The 12,769-nt window shown below is 47.1% G+C and overlaps 1 protein-coding gene across 3 annotated transcripts in view; it reads right to left on the bottom strand.

Moving 5' to 3' along the window:
- Nucleotides 1–12,269, bottom strand: part of med23 (mediator complex subunit 23) — a 115,356-nt gene extending 103,087 nt beyond the window's left edge. For 2 of the 3 annotated variants that reach the window (XM_073057264.1, XM_073057265.1), the window contains exons 1-2: nucleotides 12,038–12,269; nucleotides 711–742 (exon numbers count right to left, since the gene is read on the bottom strand). In XM_073057264.1, the coding sequence (XP_072913365.1) occupies nucleotides 711–742; nucleotides 12,038–12,178 (173 nt within the window). In that variant the 5' untranslated portion in view covers nucleotides 12,179–12,269. The remainder of the gene's footprint in view (nucleotides 1–710; nucleotides 743–12,037) is intronic. The other variant, XM_073057266.1, reaches the window with a different exon arrangement.
- Between the last annotated feature and the right edge of the window lie 500 nt (nucleotides 12,270–12,769).

The raw sequence follows: 12,769 nt of genomic DNA, 5'->3' as shown, positions 1-12,769 counted from the left end.
ATCTTTTTAAGGAGAGGAATGTTTTCCCTCCCCTGCAATTTACCATGGACTGGCCAGCATCAAATCTAAACCCACAGTCAGGAGATGAGTGGTGTCTCTTGGTTTGAGTATTTGTTGTAACCAAGTTCTGTTCTGTTTAGCTGATTCAAGTTTGGACTCTAGAACACTTCTGTTGAGTTTGTAAACATTTTGGGTAATAAAACCCCTATTTTTTTCACCTTTACCTGCTCTCCAAGTTTTATGCTTCCCCTGGTCCTTCACACACACCTTATCAATGAAAATTGACCCTTGCAGTGTATGCGTATGTAAATAAAAATAGGCTTTCAAATAGAACTTAGAATCATGGCCCATATTATACAAGTAAATTTGGAGCAACTGTTAAAGGTAGTAAGATAGAGAAAATGCATGCACGAATATTATACTTATCATATTTCACTGAGATATTTGCTTCAGGTGTTGTTCAATACTATTAACCTATCATCTTAGTAAATTCAAATAATTTTTTAAAATGTAGAAAATAAATTCTGTCCAAGCCAATCCCAATTAAAAATTTATTATAATTGTAGATCAATTATTATTGGTGACAGTTGCGGGCTGAACCCATCACATCCTTGGGTGGTGTGTCGGTTTTTAATGCAAACAACATGTTTTCATGTGCATGACAAATAAGTCTGAATCAAAATTGCTAAGATGAGGAAATATACACTCACCCAGCAAATGCTTCCTCAATTACTTCAGTTTTCTACAAAAATAAAAACAATAGGCTCATGAAATTTGGAGCTCAAAGCAAAGGAAACTTGTAGGTGTCTAATAAATAAAGGAAAAAATTGTAGGTTGCTAAGAAGACACACAAAAAAATGCAAAAACCAAAGTTAATAAACTGTCAATAAAAATAACCAGAATTTTGTTGGCTTTTCAATACATATTTACAACTAATAAATAACAAGTCACTGATAGCCACAAAACTGCCAGGCAACAACCATCTCCAACAAGAGAGAGTCTAACCACATACAGTACATTTGACATTCAATGGCATCCACCATCAACTTCTGGGAACCCAGAATCCCAGATGGACCAGCCATAAAACAATCACATCTACAACAGACTGTGTATTCTGAGGTGAGTGCTCCATTTTCTGACAACTAAAAGCCTTTCCGCCGTGTACAAAGCACGTCAAGAGTGTGATACAATAGCCTTCACTTGTCTGGAAAACTGGACTGCTAAGGATCCTGAAGGATCCAGCAGGCCACTTAACTAAAACCCCATCCACAACCATAAGCATTAATTTCCTTCACCAAAGGTTCACTATGGCCACAGTGGCGTATGTTTAGTGCCACCATCTACAAAACACACCTACAAATGTACACCATCTACAAAATACACTGCACTCTGGAGCAGCAGTGTTTGGGTTATGACTGGAGATTCCGGGAGCTTTGGAACATGCACCATCCAATGAGAGGCACTTTGTTTCTTTCTTGCGTGTCTGACAGAAGGGATTCACGGGCTTTTGGTTCTGGCGAAGATGGAGAGAGAAGATGCCAGAATGGGGAAGTTGTAGTCTGCAGGACAAAGCAGACTTGGAATGGGGTCGGGAGTCGACGACAGCCTGGGGAAAATGGTGGATAACGAACAGAAGTGAAAACAGAGAGCTCCAATCTGCGCATTAGACTGTTTCATTAAAATGGGCCCATTTTCTTTTTGATTTCCTTACTAATCCTTTAGTCAAATTAAGAATTATAAAGCTCATTTGTTTAATTGCATATTGTGTACTGTTTGTTATTTTGTGGTACTTATTTGTAACAGGGGAACACATCACACAGTATCCAAACAAACTAGATTTCACAAGTTTGGCCGGGCCGAAGGCTTTCTTCCCCTAGATTAACAAAGCTGGCCAAACCTGAGGGTAACACTTACTTAACAAGGATATTTTCAACTTCACAATCACTATCATAATGGGCAAGTTTAGCAGGCACTTGAGAAAACAGCACCAGCAGGTTCCCATGCAAGCTGCACCCCATTCTGATCTGGAACTATATTACCAGTCCTTCATTGGCAGGGGATCCAAATGCTGGAACTCCCTTCCAAAAAGTGGTGTAGAGTCATAATCATACAGATATAGAAAAGTACAGCACAGAGTGCAAATGACACATCTAATCTGTGCCTAACTATTTAAATTGCCTAGTCCCATCAACCTGCACTGGGACTATAGCCCCCCCATACACCTATCATCCATGTCCCTATCCAAACTTATCTTAAAAGTTGAAAATGAGCTTACTTGCACAAGTTTGTTCCATACTCTCATGATCCTCTGAGTGAAGAGGTTTCCCCTTAGGATCCTCTTAAATTTTTCATATTTCACCCGTAGCCCATTACCTCTAGTTGTAGTCCCACCCAAACTCAGTGAAAAAAGCCTACTAGCATTTACCCCATCTATACTCCTCATAATTTTGTATACCTCTATCAGATCTCCCCTCAATCTTCTATGTTCCAAGGAATAAAGTCCTAAACTACTCCACCTTTCCTTATAACTCAGGTCCTTTAGTCCAAGCAACATCCTTGTAAATTTTCCCTGTACTCTTTCAAAGTTATTTACATCTTTCCTGTAGGTAGGTGACCAAAACTACTCACAGATCTCCAAATTAGGCCCTACCAACATCTCATACAACTTATGAAGGCCAATGTGCCAAAAGCCTTCTTTATGACCTTTGAGGGAAGGATAAAGTCAGTCAGAGCAAAAGTGATGAGACTCTATGGCCACGTAAGAAGTGCTAGGATGGTGCGTTGCCTCCCAAATGCTAAGTCCAGGGTGTCTCAGAGCAGGTGCAGAACATTCTCAAGGGGAAGGGTGAGCAGCCAAAAGTTGTGGTGCACTTTGGCACCAATGACATAGGTAGAAAAGGGAGGAGAGGTGTTGCACACTGAGTTGAGGAAGTTAAGAAAGAAGCTGAAGAGCAGGACCTTCAAGGTAATAATCTCTGGATTACTCCCAGTGCAATGTGATAGTTGGGGCACGATAATTTGAAGTATGTGTATTTTAATGCTAGGGAGTATTAAGGGTAAAGGTAATGAACTTGGAGCATGGATCAGTATATGGAGCTATAATTTTGTGGCCAATACAGAGATTTCATTGAGGGGCAGGAATAGGTGCTTAATGTCCCAGGGGTTTGAATGTTTTAGAAAAGATAGAGAGGAAGGTAAAAGATGTGAATGAGTTCCACAACTAATCAGGGATAATATCATAGCCTCACTCAGAGGGCACATAATGGAGGGCTCATCCACTGGGTCTGTATGAGCAGAACTCAAAAATAAGAAGGGTGCATACACTCTGATGGGATTGTACTACAGACCCAACAGTCATGATGACAATGAAGAACAGCTATGCTGCAGATAAAAGAAAGGTGTAAGAACAATAAGGTTGTTATCATGGGAGACTTCAGCTTTCCTAATTGTACAATGTACTGTGTATGTAATCAAAATGGCTTCTTTGGTTTGCTACAGTAGGAATGCTTTTATGTCTGATAAGTGTTTTCTCTCGCAGTTGTTTAGCTTTGGACTTGCTGATATGGGGATTGTATTCATTTGTTAACCAATGGGGAATGTTATTTTGTCTTGTGAGGCTGGGAGCTTGGGGGTTTCGCGGTCTTTTCAGGGGAGGCGGGAAGGAGACGCCGAGGAAGGTGGATGTGCGCTGCACTGCTCAGTCGACCACTAGGGTGGTCCCAGGTGCGAGGACGTGGAGGTCAGAGTAAAGTGACAAGGGGTTGAATGGTTCGATGGTTGAGCTTCAACAACATGCACTAAACTGACTGAACTTTGATAAGTTGGCGCCTTTTACTTTTAGTAAAATCTTTAAAGTGTATTCCGTAACAGTATCTGGTGTGAGTTTGATATTGTGTGTGTACGTGCAGCATAAACTTGATTCTCACAGCACCTGCGTGTACGGGAGGTGGGGTGGTGTGTGGCTGGATCTCCTTTTCCCCTAGACATATACCAGCCTGTTGGGTAAGTGTTACATTTGTGGGGGTTCGTCCGGGATTGGATTGTCAGGGGCTGTGGAATCGCGCAGGCAGCAGAGCGGAGATGGACAGAGATAAGATTGTTAGCTGGTGCGAGTTGGAAGATGTACCAGTGCAGTATACCTGTGTAGTGAGCAGAGTGGATTTTCGAGTTTTGGGAGACACGCTAGTGCGGGAGTTAAGTTTGGTAAAAGGTATTGGGCAGGTGGAATTGGTAGCTAGACGGTGTGGTAAAGAAGTAGAGTCTAGTTGGGTGTTGGTTCGTACGAATGCTGACGTCATGACGTTGGAACTGCCAGCGACGGTCAGTGTTCTGGGGGAGATGGGGCCGTGGGGGCTCCACACCCTCTCCGAGGATGAGGATGACGAGACACCAGAGGAGGAGTTAGAGCTAGAGGTGGCCCCCAGAGAGGTGCCCGTCACTAGTAAAGGGGGGGGGGGTCAGAGGGGGAAGGCGTGACTAGGCCACGCCCCCCCAGGTAGGGTGGAAGCCTCGGAGCTGGCAGCCGCACTTAACTCCCTGGTGGGAGTGGCCGAGAGGCCACAGCTGAAGCTGGGGTTGTTCTCCGGAGCCAAGCCTACTCCGGATGGGGAGGTGGACTATGAGACCTGGATCGAGCATACGTCTTTGATGTTAGAGGAGTGGCCAGGCTCGGAGGAGGGGAAGAAGCGGCGATTGGTGGGAAGTTTGAGGGGTTCAGCAGCCAAAACAGTCCAGGAGTTGAAAGCTGAAAAGCCTGGGGTTACGGTGGAGGAATGCATTGAAATTTTGGAGGGAGTGTTTGGGTTGTCAGGGGAACCCTGGCTGCTTTTAGCAGAGTTTCAACGCCTGGAACAACAGAGAGGGGAAAAGCTCTCCGAGTACATATTTAGGATGGAGGGGATGCTTACAGGGATGCGGCACCAGGGGGGGGGGGGGGGGGGGGGTAGTGAAGGCACCTGACGTGGCTAGCGTGAGGATGAGTCAGATATTCAGTGGCTCTCTGGAGGAGGGCAAGGTGGCGTGGACTATCCGGCAGGCTTATAGGAAGGGCCTCCCTCCATCCTTCGGGCAACTGATCAGAGAGGTGCAGGAGAAAGAGAGAGCATTGGGGTGGAAAAGGGGCTCGGGCCACCGGGAGCAATCCTCAACGATACAGGAAGTGGTGGCTGGGTGGAGGACTGAAAACCCCCCGGGGAGTAGGGAACCCCCTCTGGAGGGGAAGAACAGGGAAGGTACTCACTCCCGGGGGCAGCCCGTGCAGTGGATTGGGAGCGAGGGCCGTCCTGGAAGAGGAGGGGCAGTGGGCAGCGTGTGCTTTAACTGTGGGAAAGAGGGGCATTTCAGGCGGGACTGTGGGCGGCCAAGGGTGTGCTGTGGAGAGGAGGGACATTTGCGGTGGGATTGTGAGAGACAAGGAGTCCCGCGGAGGGCAAGCCCCCCTGCGACTAAGAAGGAAGAGGTGTCAGGAAACTTTGGAGAGGTTCAGTGAGGGAACGGACTGGAGCCTCTGGAGGAACACGTCCCCAGAGATCAGCCAGGGGGCCACCGGGTGCCCACGCCTCTATTCCAGATGGGCTGGTAGGACCCCGTGCCAGGGTGTGTCTACGGATAGAGGGAGTTTACACAAAAGCCGTTCTTGATATGGGATCGCAGGTGACCTTATTGTACTGGTCTTTCTACAACAAATATCTAAAGCATTTGCCCGTAGCCCCATTTGACGCCCTGCAGATTTGGGGTGTGAGCGAGGGTGAGTACCCGTACAATGGGTACCTATCGGTGAGATTGGAGTTCTCGGAGGGCGATGTGGGAGCGTCCAAAGCCATTGAGACGTTGGTGTTGGTGTGTCTGGACCCGGTGGAAACCGGTAGTGCTGCCCTCCTGGTGGGGACTAACTCCCCCGTTGTGATGACTCCTGGGAGCTTGTAAGGAGAAAGGGGGAAACACTTTCTGGAGACCCTCTTGGTGCATCCAGTGTTTCGAGCGGTATTCGAAGAAGGGGTTGCCCCCCCAAGGGCTGGACCCGGAGTGTAAATGAGGGACAGTGCGGTGTACACAGGCGAGGCCCAAGGTGATTCGACCAGGGGAGGTAGCACTCGTGATGGGGACACCCAGATTCCCCGGAGTGCCGAACACTACGGCAAAAGAAATCACCTTTAAGAGGGGAATGCCGCTGGTGCATCTGTTCCCAGTGATGGTAATGTCTAGTGAGGACCAGTGAGGACCCCTAACGGGGAGGGAGTGGAGCATCGAAGGGAGCTGACCGCTGAAGCCTTTAACTTCGGGGATTCTCCAGTGTCACCGAGTGGAAACGCAGGCTAGTGGAGAAGATGCTGAAGATGGAAGCTGTTTTTTCTCGGGGTGAGTTTGATGTGGGCTGCTCCAAAAGCACTCGCCACACCATCCGGGTGACGGAGGACACCCTGTTCCAAGAGAGATCCCGGTGGCTGGCCCCAGCAGATGTTGAGGATGTGCAGCAGCACTTGTGCAAGTTGAAGGAAGCCAGAATCATAGCTGGGTCTCGAAGTCCTTATGCGTCCCCAATAGTGGTGGCACGGAAGAAGAATGGGAGGGTGCGCATGTGTGTTGACTACAGGACTTTGAATCGGCAAACTGTCCCTGATCAATACACTGTCCCAAGGGTCGAGGACGCGTTGGCCTGCCTGAGTGGAGCGAAATGGTTCAGTGTGCTGGACTTAAGGAGTGGGTATTACCAGATCCCAATGAGTGAGGGTGATAAAGAGAAGACAGCCTTTATCTGCCCACTGGTGTTCTTCCAGTTTGAACAAATGCCCCAGGGCATAACGGGGGCCCCAGCCACCTTCCAGAGGCTCATGGAGAGGACTGTGGGGGATATGAATCTGTTGGAGGTGCTGGTGTACCTGGACGATTTGATAGTGTTTGGATCGACTTTGGAGGAACATGAAGAGCGGCTGTTAAAGGTATTAAGCTGGCTTAAGGTGGAAGGGCTGAAGCTTTCCCTGGACAAATGCCAGTTCTGCAAGTCGTCGATCAGCTATGTTGGCCATATCATTTCGCAAGAGGGAGTGGCTACTGATCCAACCCAAGTTAGAGGCCGTGACCAAAGAAAGGGCGCGCTCTGCGCTCATTTTTGGGGTTCTGTGGGTATTACCTGACTGAACTTTGATAAGTTGGCGCCTTTTACTTTATTTTCTTTTCCTTCATATATACTGTATTGCATAGTACTCTTTTAGTTTTAGTAAAATCTTTAAAGTGTATTCCGTAACGGTATCTGGTGTGAGTTTGATATTGTGTGTGTACGCGCGGCATAAACTTGATTCTCACAGCACCTGCGTGTACGGGAGGTGGGGTGGTGAGTGGCTGGATCTCCTTTTCCCCTAGACGTATACCAGCCTGTTGGGTAAGTGTTACATAATATAAACTGGACCTACTGTGTGCAAGAGGTGCATCTAGGAAGTTTTCTCAGATAGGCTAACAAGAGGAGGTGCTGTACTGGACCCGGTGCTAGGTAATGAGCCTGGCCAGGTGATTGACCGTTCAGTAGGTGAACAGTGACCACATCTCCTTAAGTCTTAAGGTAGCTATAGATAGGGATAAGCATGGACCTTGTAAGAGAGTATTAAACTGAAGCAGAGCAAAATACGAGAACATTAGGCAGGAACTAGGGGGAGTCCATTGGGAATATGTGCTTTTCAGTAAGCCCATATCCAACATGTGTTGCGTGTTTAAAGACTAACTACACAGAGTTACGGTGTTAGCTGTGAGAAGGATGCCAAATGGATGCAGGGTGACTTGGATAGGTTAGGTGAGTGGGCAAATTCATGGCAGATGCAATTTAATGTGGATAAATGTGAGGTTATCCACTTTGGTTGCAAGATCAGGAAAACAGATTATTATCTGAACGGTGGCCGATTAGGAAAAGGGGAGATGCAACGAGACCTGGGTGTCATTGTACACCAGTCATTGAAGGTGGGAATGCAGGTACAGCAGGCGGTGAAAAAGGCAAATGGTATGTTGGCATTCATAGCAAAAGGATTTGAGTACAGGAGCAGGGAGGTTCTACTGCAGTTGTACAAGGCCTTGGTGAGACCGCACCTAGAATATTGTGTGCAGTTTTGGTCCCCTAATCTGAGGAAAGCCATTCTTGCCATAGAGGGAGTACAGAGAAGGTTCACCAGATTGATTCCTGGGATGGCAGGACTTTCATATGAAGAAAGACTGGATCGACTAGGCTTATACTCACTGGAATTTAGAAGATTGAGGGGGGATCTTACTGAAACGTACAAAATTCTAAAGGGATTGGACAGGCTAGATGCAGGAAGATTGTTTCCGATGTTGAGGAAGTCCAGAACGAGGGGTCACAGTTTAAGGATAATGGGGAAGCCTTTTAGGACCGAGATGAGGGAAAACTTCTTCACACAGAGAGTGGTGAATCTGTGGAATTCTCTGCCACAGGAAACAGTTGAGGCCGGTTCATTGGTTATATTTAAGAGGAAGTTAGATATGGCCCTTGTGGCTAAAGGGATCAGGGGGTATGGAGAGAAAGCAAGTACAGGGTTCTGAGTTGGATGATCAGCCATGATCATATTGAATGGCGGTGCAGGCTCGAAGGGCCAAATGGCCTACTCCTGCACCTATTTTCTATGTTTCTATGAGTTCAAGACAGGTATATTCCAATCAGAAGGAAGGATAAGGATGGCAAGGTAAGTGAACCTTGGATGTTGAGAACTCATCAGGCCAGGCAGCATCTGTGGAAAACAGTAAACAGTTAACATTTCGGGCCGAAACCTTTCATTAGGACTGGAATAAAAGATGAGCAGTCAGAGCAATAAGATGAAGGGAGGGGAGGAAGAAGTACAAGGTAGTAAGTGATGGGTGAAACTGGGAGGTGGGAGAGGGGTGAATTTGGTGAAAGGGATAAAGGGCTGGAGAAGGAGAAATCTGATAGGAGAGAGTAGAAGACCATGGAGGAAAGGGAAGGGGAAGGAGCACCAGAGGGAAGTGATGGGCAGGTAAGGAGATAAGGTGAGAGAAGGAAACGGGAATGGGGGAATAGAGAAGGGGGGCAAAATTACTGGAATTTCAAGAAATCGATGTTCATGCCATCAGACTGAAGGAAACCCAGACGGATAATAAATGTTGCTCCTCCAACCTGAGTGTGGCATCATTGCGACAGTAGAGGAGGCCATGGACTGACATGTCGGAATGGAAATGGGAAGTAGAATTGAAACGGGTGGCTGCAGGCGGATGGAGCATAGGTACTCAGCATTCAAACAGGTTAGCAATGATATACGTGTGGAAATAGGAACAAGACTAGGCTCTTTCAAACCTAGGAGTGGATGGATATAGTGTTACGATGATGAAGAGAGTTCAGTTCAGTTCGAGGTTATTAGTTGAGTAACGTTGGAGAGAGAGAGAGAGAGAGGTGAGCTGATGCTGTCGATCTTCCCGTTGTACTCCGAAATCCTGTTGAAGTCACCGACTGTGACCATAACACGTACGACCGTTCTTCAGTGATGGAATTATCACCCAGGCGAGGGTGGACACACACATAATTCCCCACCGGTCACACCTTTTCACACTGCGAGAGCCACTGATCGATTTCCTTGAATCGATCCTCCAAAAACCCCATCTTCCTGTGGGTACAACAAAGCTCGTCCAGTGTCCAAAACCGTGTGTTTGTCTGTGTATCAGCAGACCTGGTATTTATTGTCAATTGCTGGACACCAGCTGTCCATCAACCTGCTCCGCCCTCCTCTCTCTGTAAGAACTTTACAAGCAGGCAAGTGTCCTTGTGGAAAGATGAACAAGCTTGTAGAGAAACCATAACATCAATCTTTCGAGCAGTTTCTGTCTGTCTGTCTCTCTCTCTCATTGCGTTGGACACCTCCCTCTTAATCTTTGTAACAGCTCAAACAGAGTCCAAAAGTCAGTCTCATTCTCCCGACATTTTAAAGTGATTGTCCACAGAAAATATGAACCCTAGGGGTACATAACACTCTCCACACGATCAATGCCTCTCATCATCTTATACACCTCTATCAGGTCACCTCTCATCCTCTGTCGCTCCGAGGAGAAAAGGCCGAGTTCACTCAACCTGTTTTCATAAGGCATGCTCCCCAACCCAGGCAACATCCTTGTAAATCTCCTTTGCACCCTATCTATGGCTTCCACATCCTTCCTTTTAGTGAGGCAACCAGAAATTAGCACAGTACTCCAAGTGGGGTCTAACCAGGGTCCTGTATAGCTGCAACATTACCTCTCAACTCCTAAATTCAATTCCACGATTGATGAAGGTCAATACACCGTATACCTTCTTAACCACAGAGTCAACCTGCACAGCAGCTTTGAGCATCCTATGGACTTGGACCCCAAGATCCCTCTTATCCTCCACACTGTTAAGAGTCTTACTATTAATACTATATTCTGCCATCATATTTGACCACCAAATCTAACCACTTCACACTTATCTGGGTTGAACTCCATCTGTCACTTCTCAGCCCAGTTTTGCATCCTATCAATGACCCGCTGTAACCTCTGACAGCCCTCCACACTATCCACAACACCTCCAACCTTCGTGTCATCAGCAAACTTACTAACCCATCCCTCCACTTTCTCATCCAGGTCATTTATAAAAATTTTTAGGGAAAGGATTTACGAACATTTGGAAAACCATGGCCTAATCAGGGAGAGCCAGCATGGCTTTGTGCAGGATAAGTCTTATCTGACCAATTTGTCTATTGTCTATTTTCAATTTGATTGAGTTTTTTGATAAGATGGCGAGGGTAATTGATGAAGGTGAAGTTTTGGATGTTGTCGAGATGAATTCTGGCAAGGCATTTGACAAGGTCCATCATGGGAGGCTCAGCCACAGGTTAAGATGCATGGAATCCATGATGAATAGAACGCTGGATTACAAACTGGCTTGCCCAGAGAAGAAAAAGTTATTTTACCTTAAGCTCTCCCAATCCAGAATAGCTGATCCTTTATTAAGCTCAACCATGAGCTGCTCTAGAAAGCCATCTCGTAGGCACGCTAGAAATTTCCCATCCTGGAATCCAGCACCAACCTTATTTTTCCAATCTACCTGCATATTGAAGTCCCCCACAACTATTTGTAACATTGCCCTTTTGGCATGCATTTTCTTTCACCCTTTGTAATTTGTAGGCCACATCTTTACAAATTGGGGTCTGTACACAACTCCCATCTGGGTCTTTTTGCCCTTGCAGTTCCTTAGCTCTACCCACAATGATTCAACACCTTTCGACCCCATGTCACCTCTTTCTAATGATTTGATTTCATTTTTTATCAACAGAACAAAGTTGCCCCCTCTGCCTTCCTGCCTATCCTTTTGATATAATGTGTTTCCTTGGACATTAAGCTCACAGCTATAATCTTTTAGCCATGATTCAGTGATGCCTACAACATCATACCTGCCAATCTGCAACAGTGCTGGAAGTTCATCTACTTTATTCTGTATACTGTGCACATTCAAATACAACTTCAGTCCTGTATTCACTCTTTTTGATTTTGTGTGCCTTTTACATTTCAACTCATCCTGTTGACTGCAATTTTGCCCTACCATCAGCCTCTCCTCACTAAACATTGTCTCTGTTTGTACACCAGCTAGCTTATCTTCAGCACTATTATTTGCCTTTACAGCGAAATACAAATGATTCTATGACACTAGTCGCACCACGCTCATCCTTTTGATTCCTAACTTTGTCTGAGGTCTGCCGTCACAACATGTCTACTAACTGTACTAGCACTCTGGTTCCCATCCCCCTGCAACTCTGGTTTAGACAGCATTCGTATTCTATAATTCTGTCTTCATCTCATGTGAGCAATTACAAATTTGCAAATATTCTGAATCCCACCATTTTCCCTCCCAACTCTCCACCTACCCTCTCTTCCCGGAATCCTTTCCCCAAACTCCCTCCCTCCAGATACTGGATCCATGCACTTCCCCCACTTTCCTTCCCCTTCGCCCTCCCTCCCCACCACCCCACCCCACCCCACTTCATGGGATCTTTCCCCTCTTTTTCAGACGCTTACGCACCACCACCTCCTCGAAGATGCTTTGCAGCTGCGTCTCCATGGAAACGGCCACTTTCCTCGCCTGTGCTGCCCGCTCCACTGATACCCATCGAAAACGCGAACAGTTTCCGCTTCCTGTATCGCTAGCGCCGTCGCCCCTCATCCTCCGCCCTGCCGCAAGGGCTGCGACACCGAGGTTCCGGCAGCGTGCAGCGGACGGCCGGGCTCGAGTCTGCCGTCGGAGGGAAGGCGAGGACGGGCTCGCCCGCTGCAGAGGTTCGCGCTCACACTCTCCTCCCCCCCGGGTTCGTCCAACGAACGAGACCGCCACCCGCGCCTCAGGAGCTCGGTGTGGCGGGGGTTGAACACCCGTGCCCGGCTCCCCCTGCGGCCAACCGCGATATGGCAGCCGAAGGACCCTCATCTCCCACCCGAAGGGACTCCTATCCCCGTAGGCAAAGCATAAGCTCCCCTCTTCCTGCTTTGGCAAATGTACCCACAGTCTCCCGTTGTCAGCTGGAGTTTTATTTCTCAGAATGTCTATTATCATTCATGTACTCCGTGAAATTTGTTGTTTCGTAGCAGTAGAGCAATGCAATATATAAAAAATTACTTTGTTACAAGGTGTAAAAGAGGAATAGTGAGGTGGTGTGTATGGGTCTGTGGACCGTTCGAAAATCTGATGCAGAGGGGAAGAAGCTGCTCTTAGTTCATTGAGTTTGGGTCTTCAGACTCTTGTACCTCCTCCCTGTTG

The sequence above is a fragment of the Hemitrygon akajei genome, chromosome 9 (genome assembly GCF_048418815.1).
Source record: "Hemitrygon akajei chromosome 9, sHemAka1.3, whole genome shotgun sequence".
Lineage (NCBI taxonomy): Eukaryota > Metazoa > Chordata > Chondrichthyes > Myliobatiformes > Dasyatidae > Hemitrygon > Hemitrygon akajei.
This window is presented reverse-complemented; position numbering and strand designations above follow the sequence as displayed.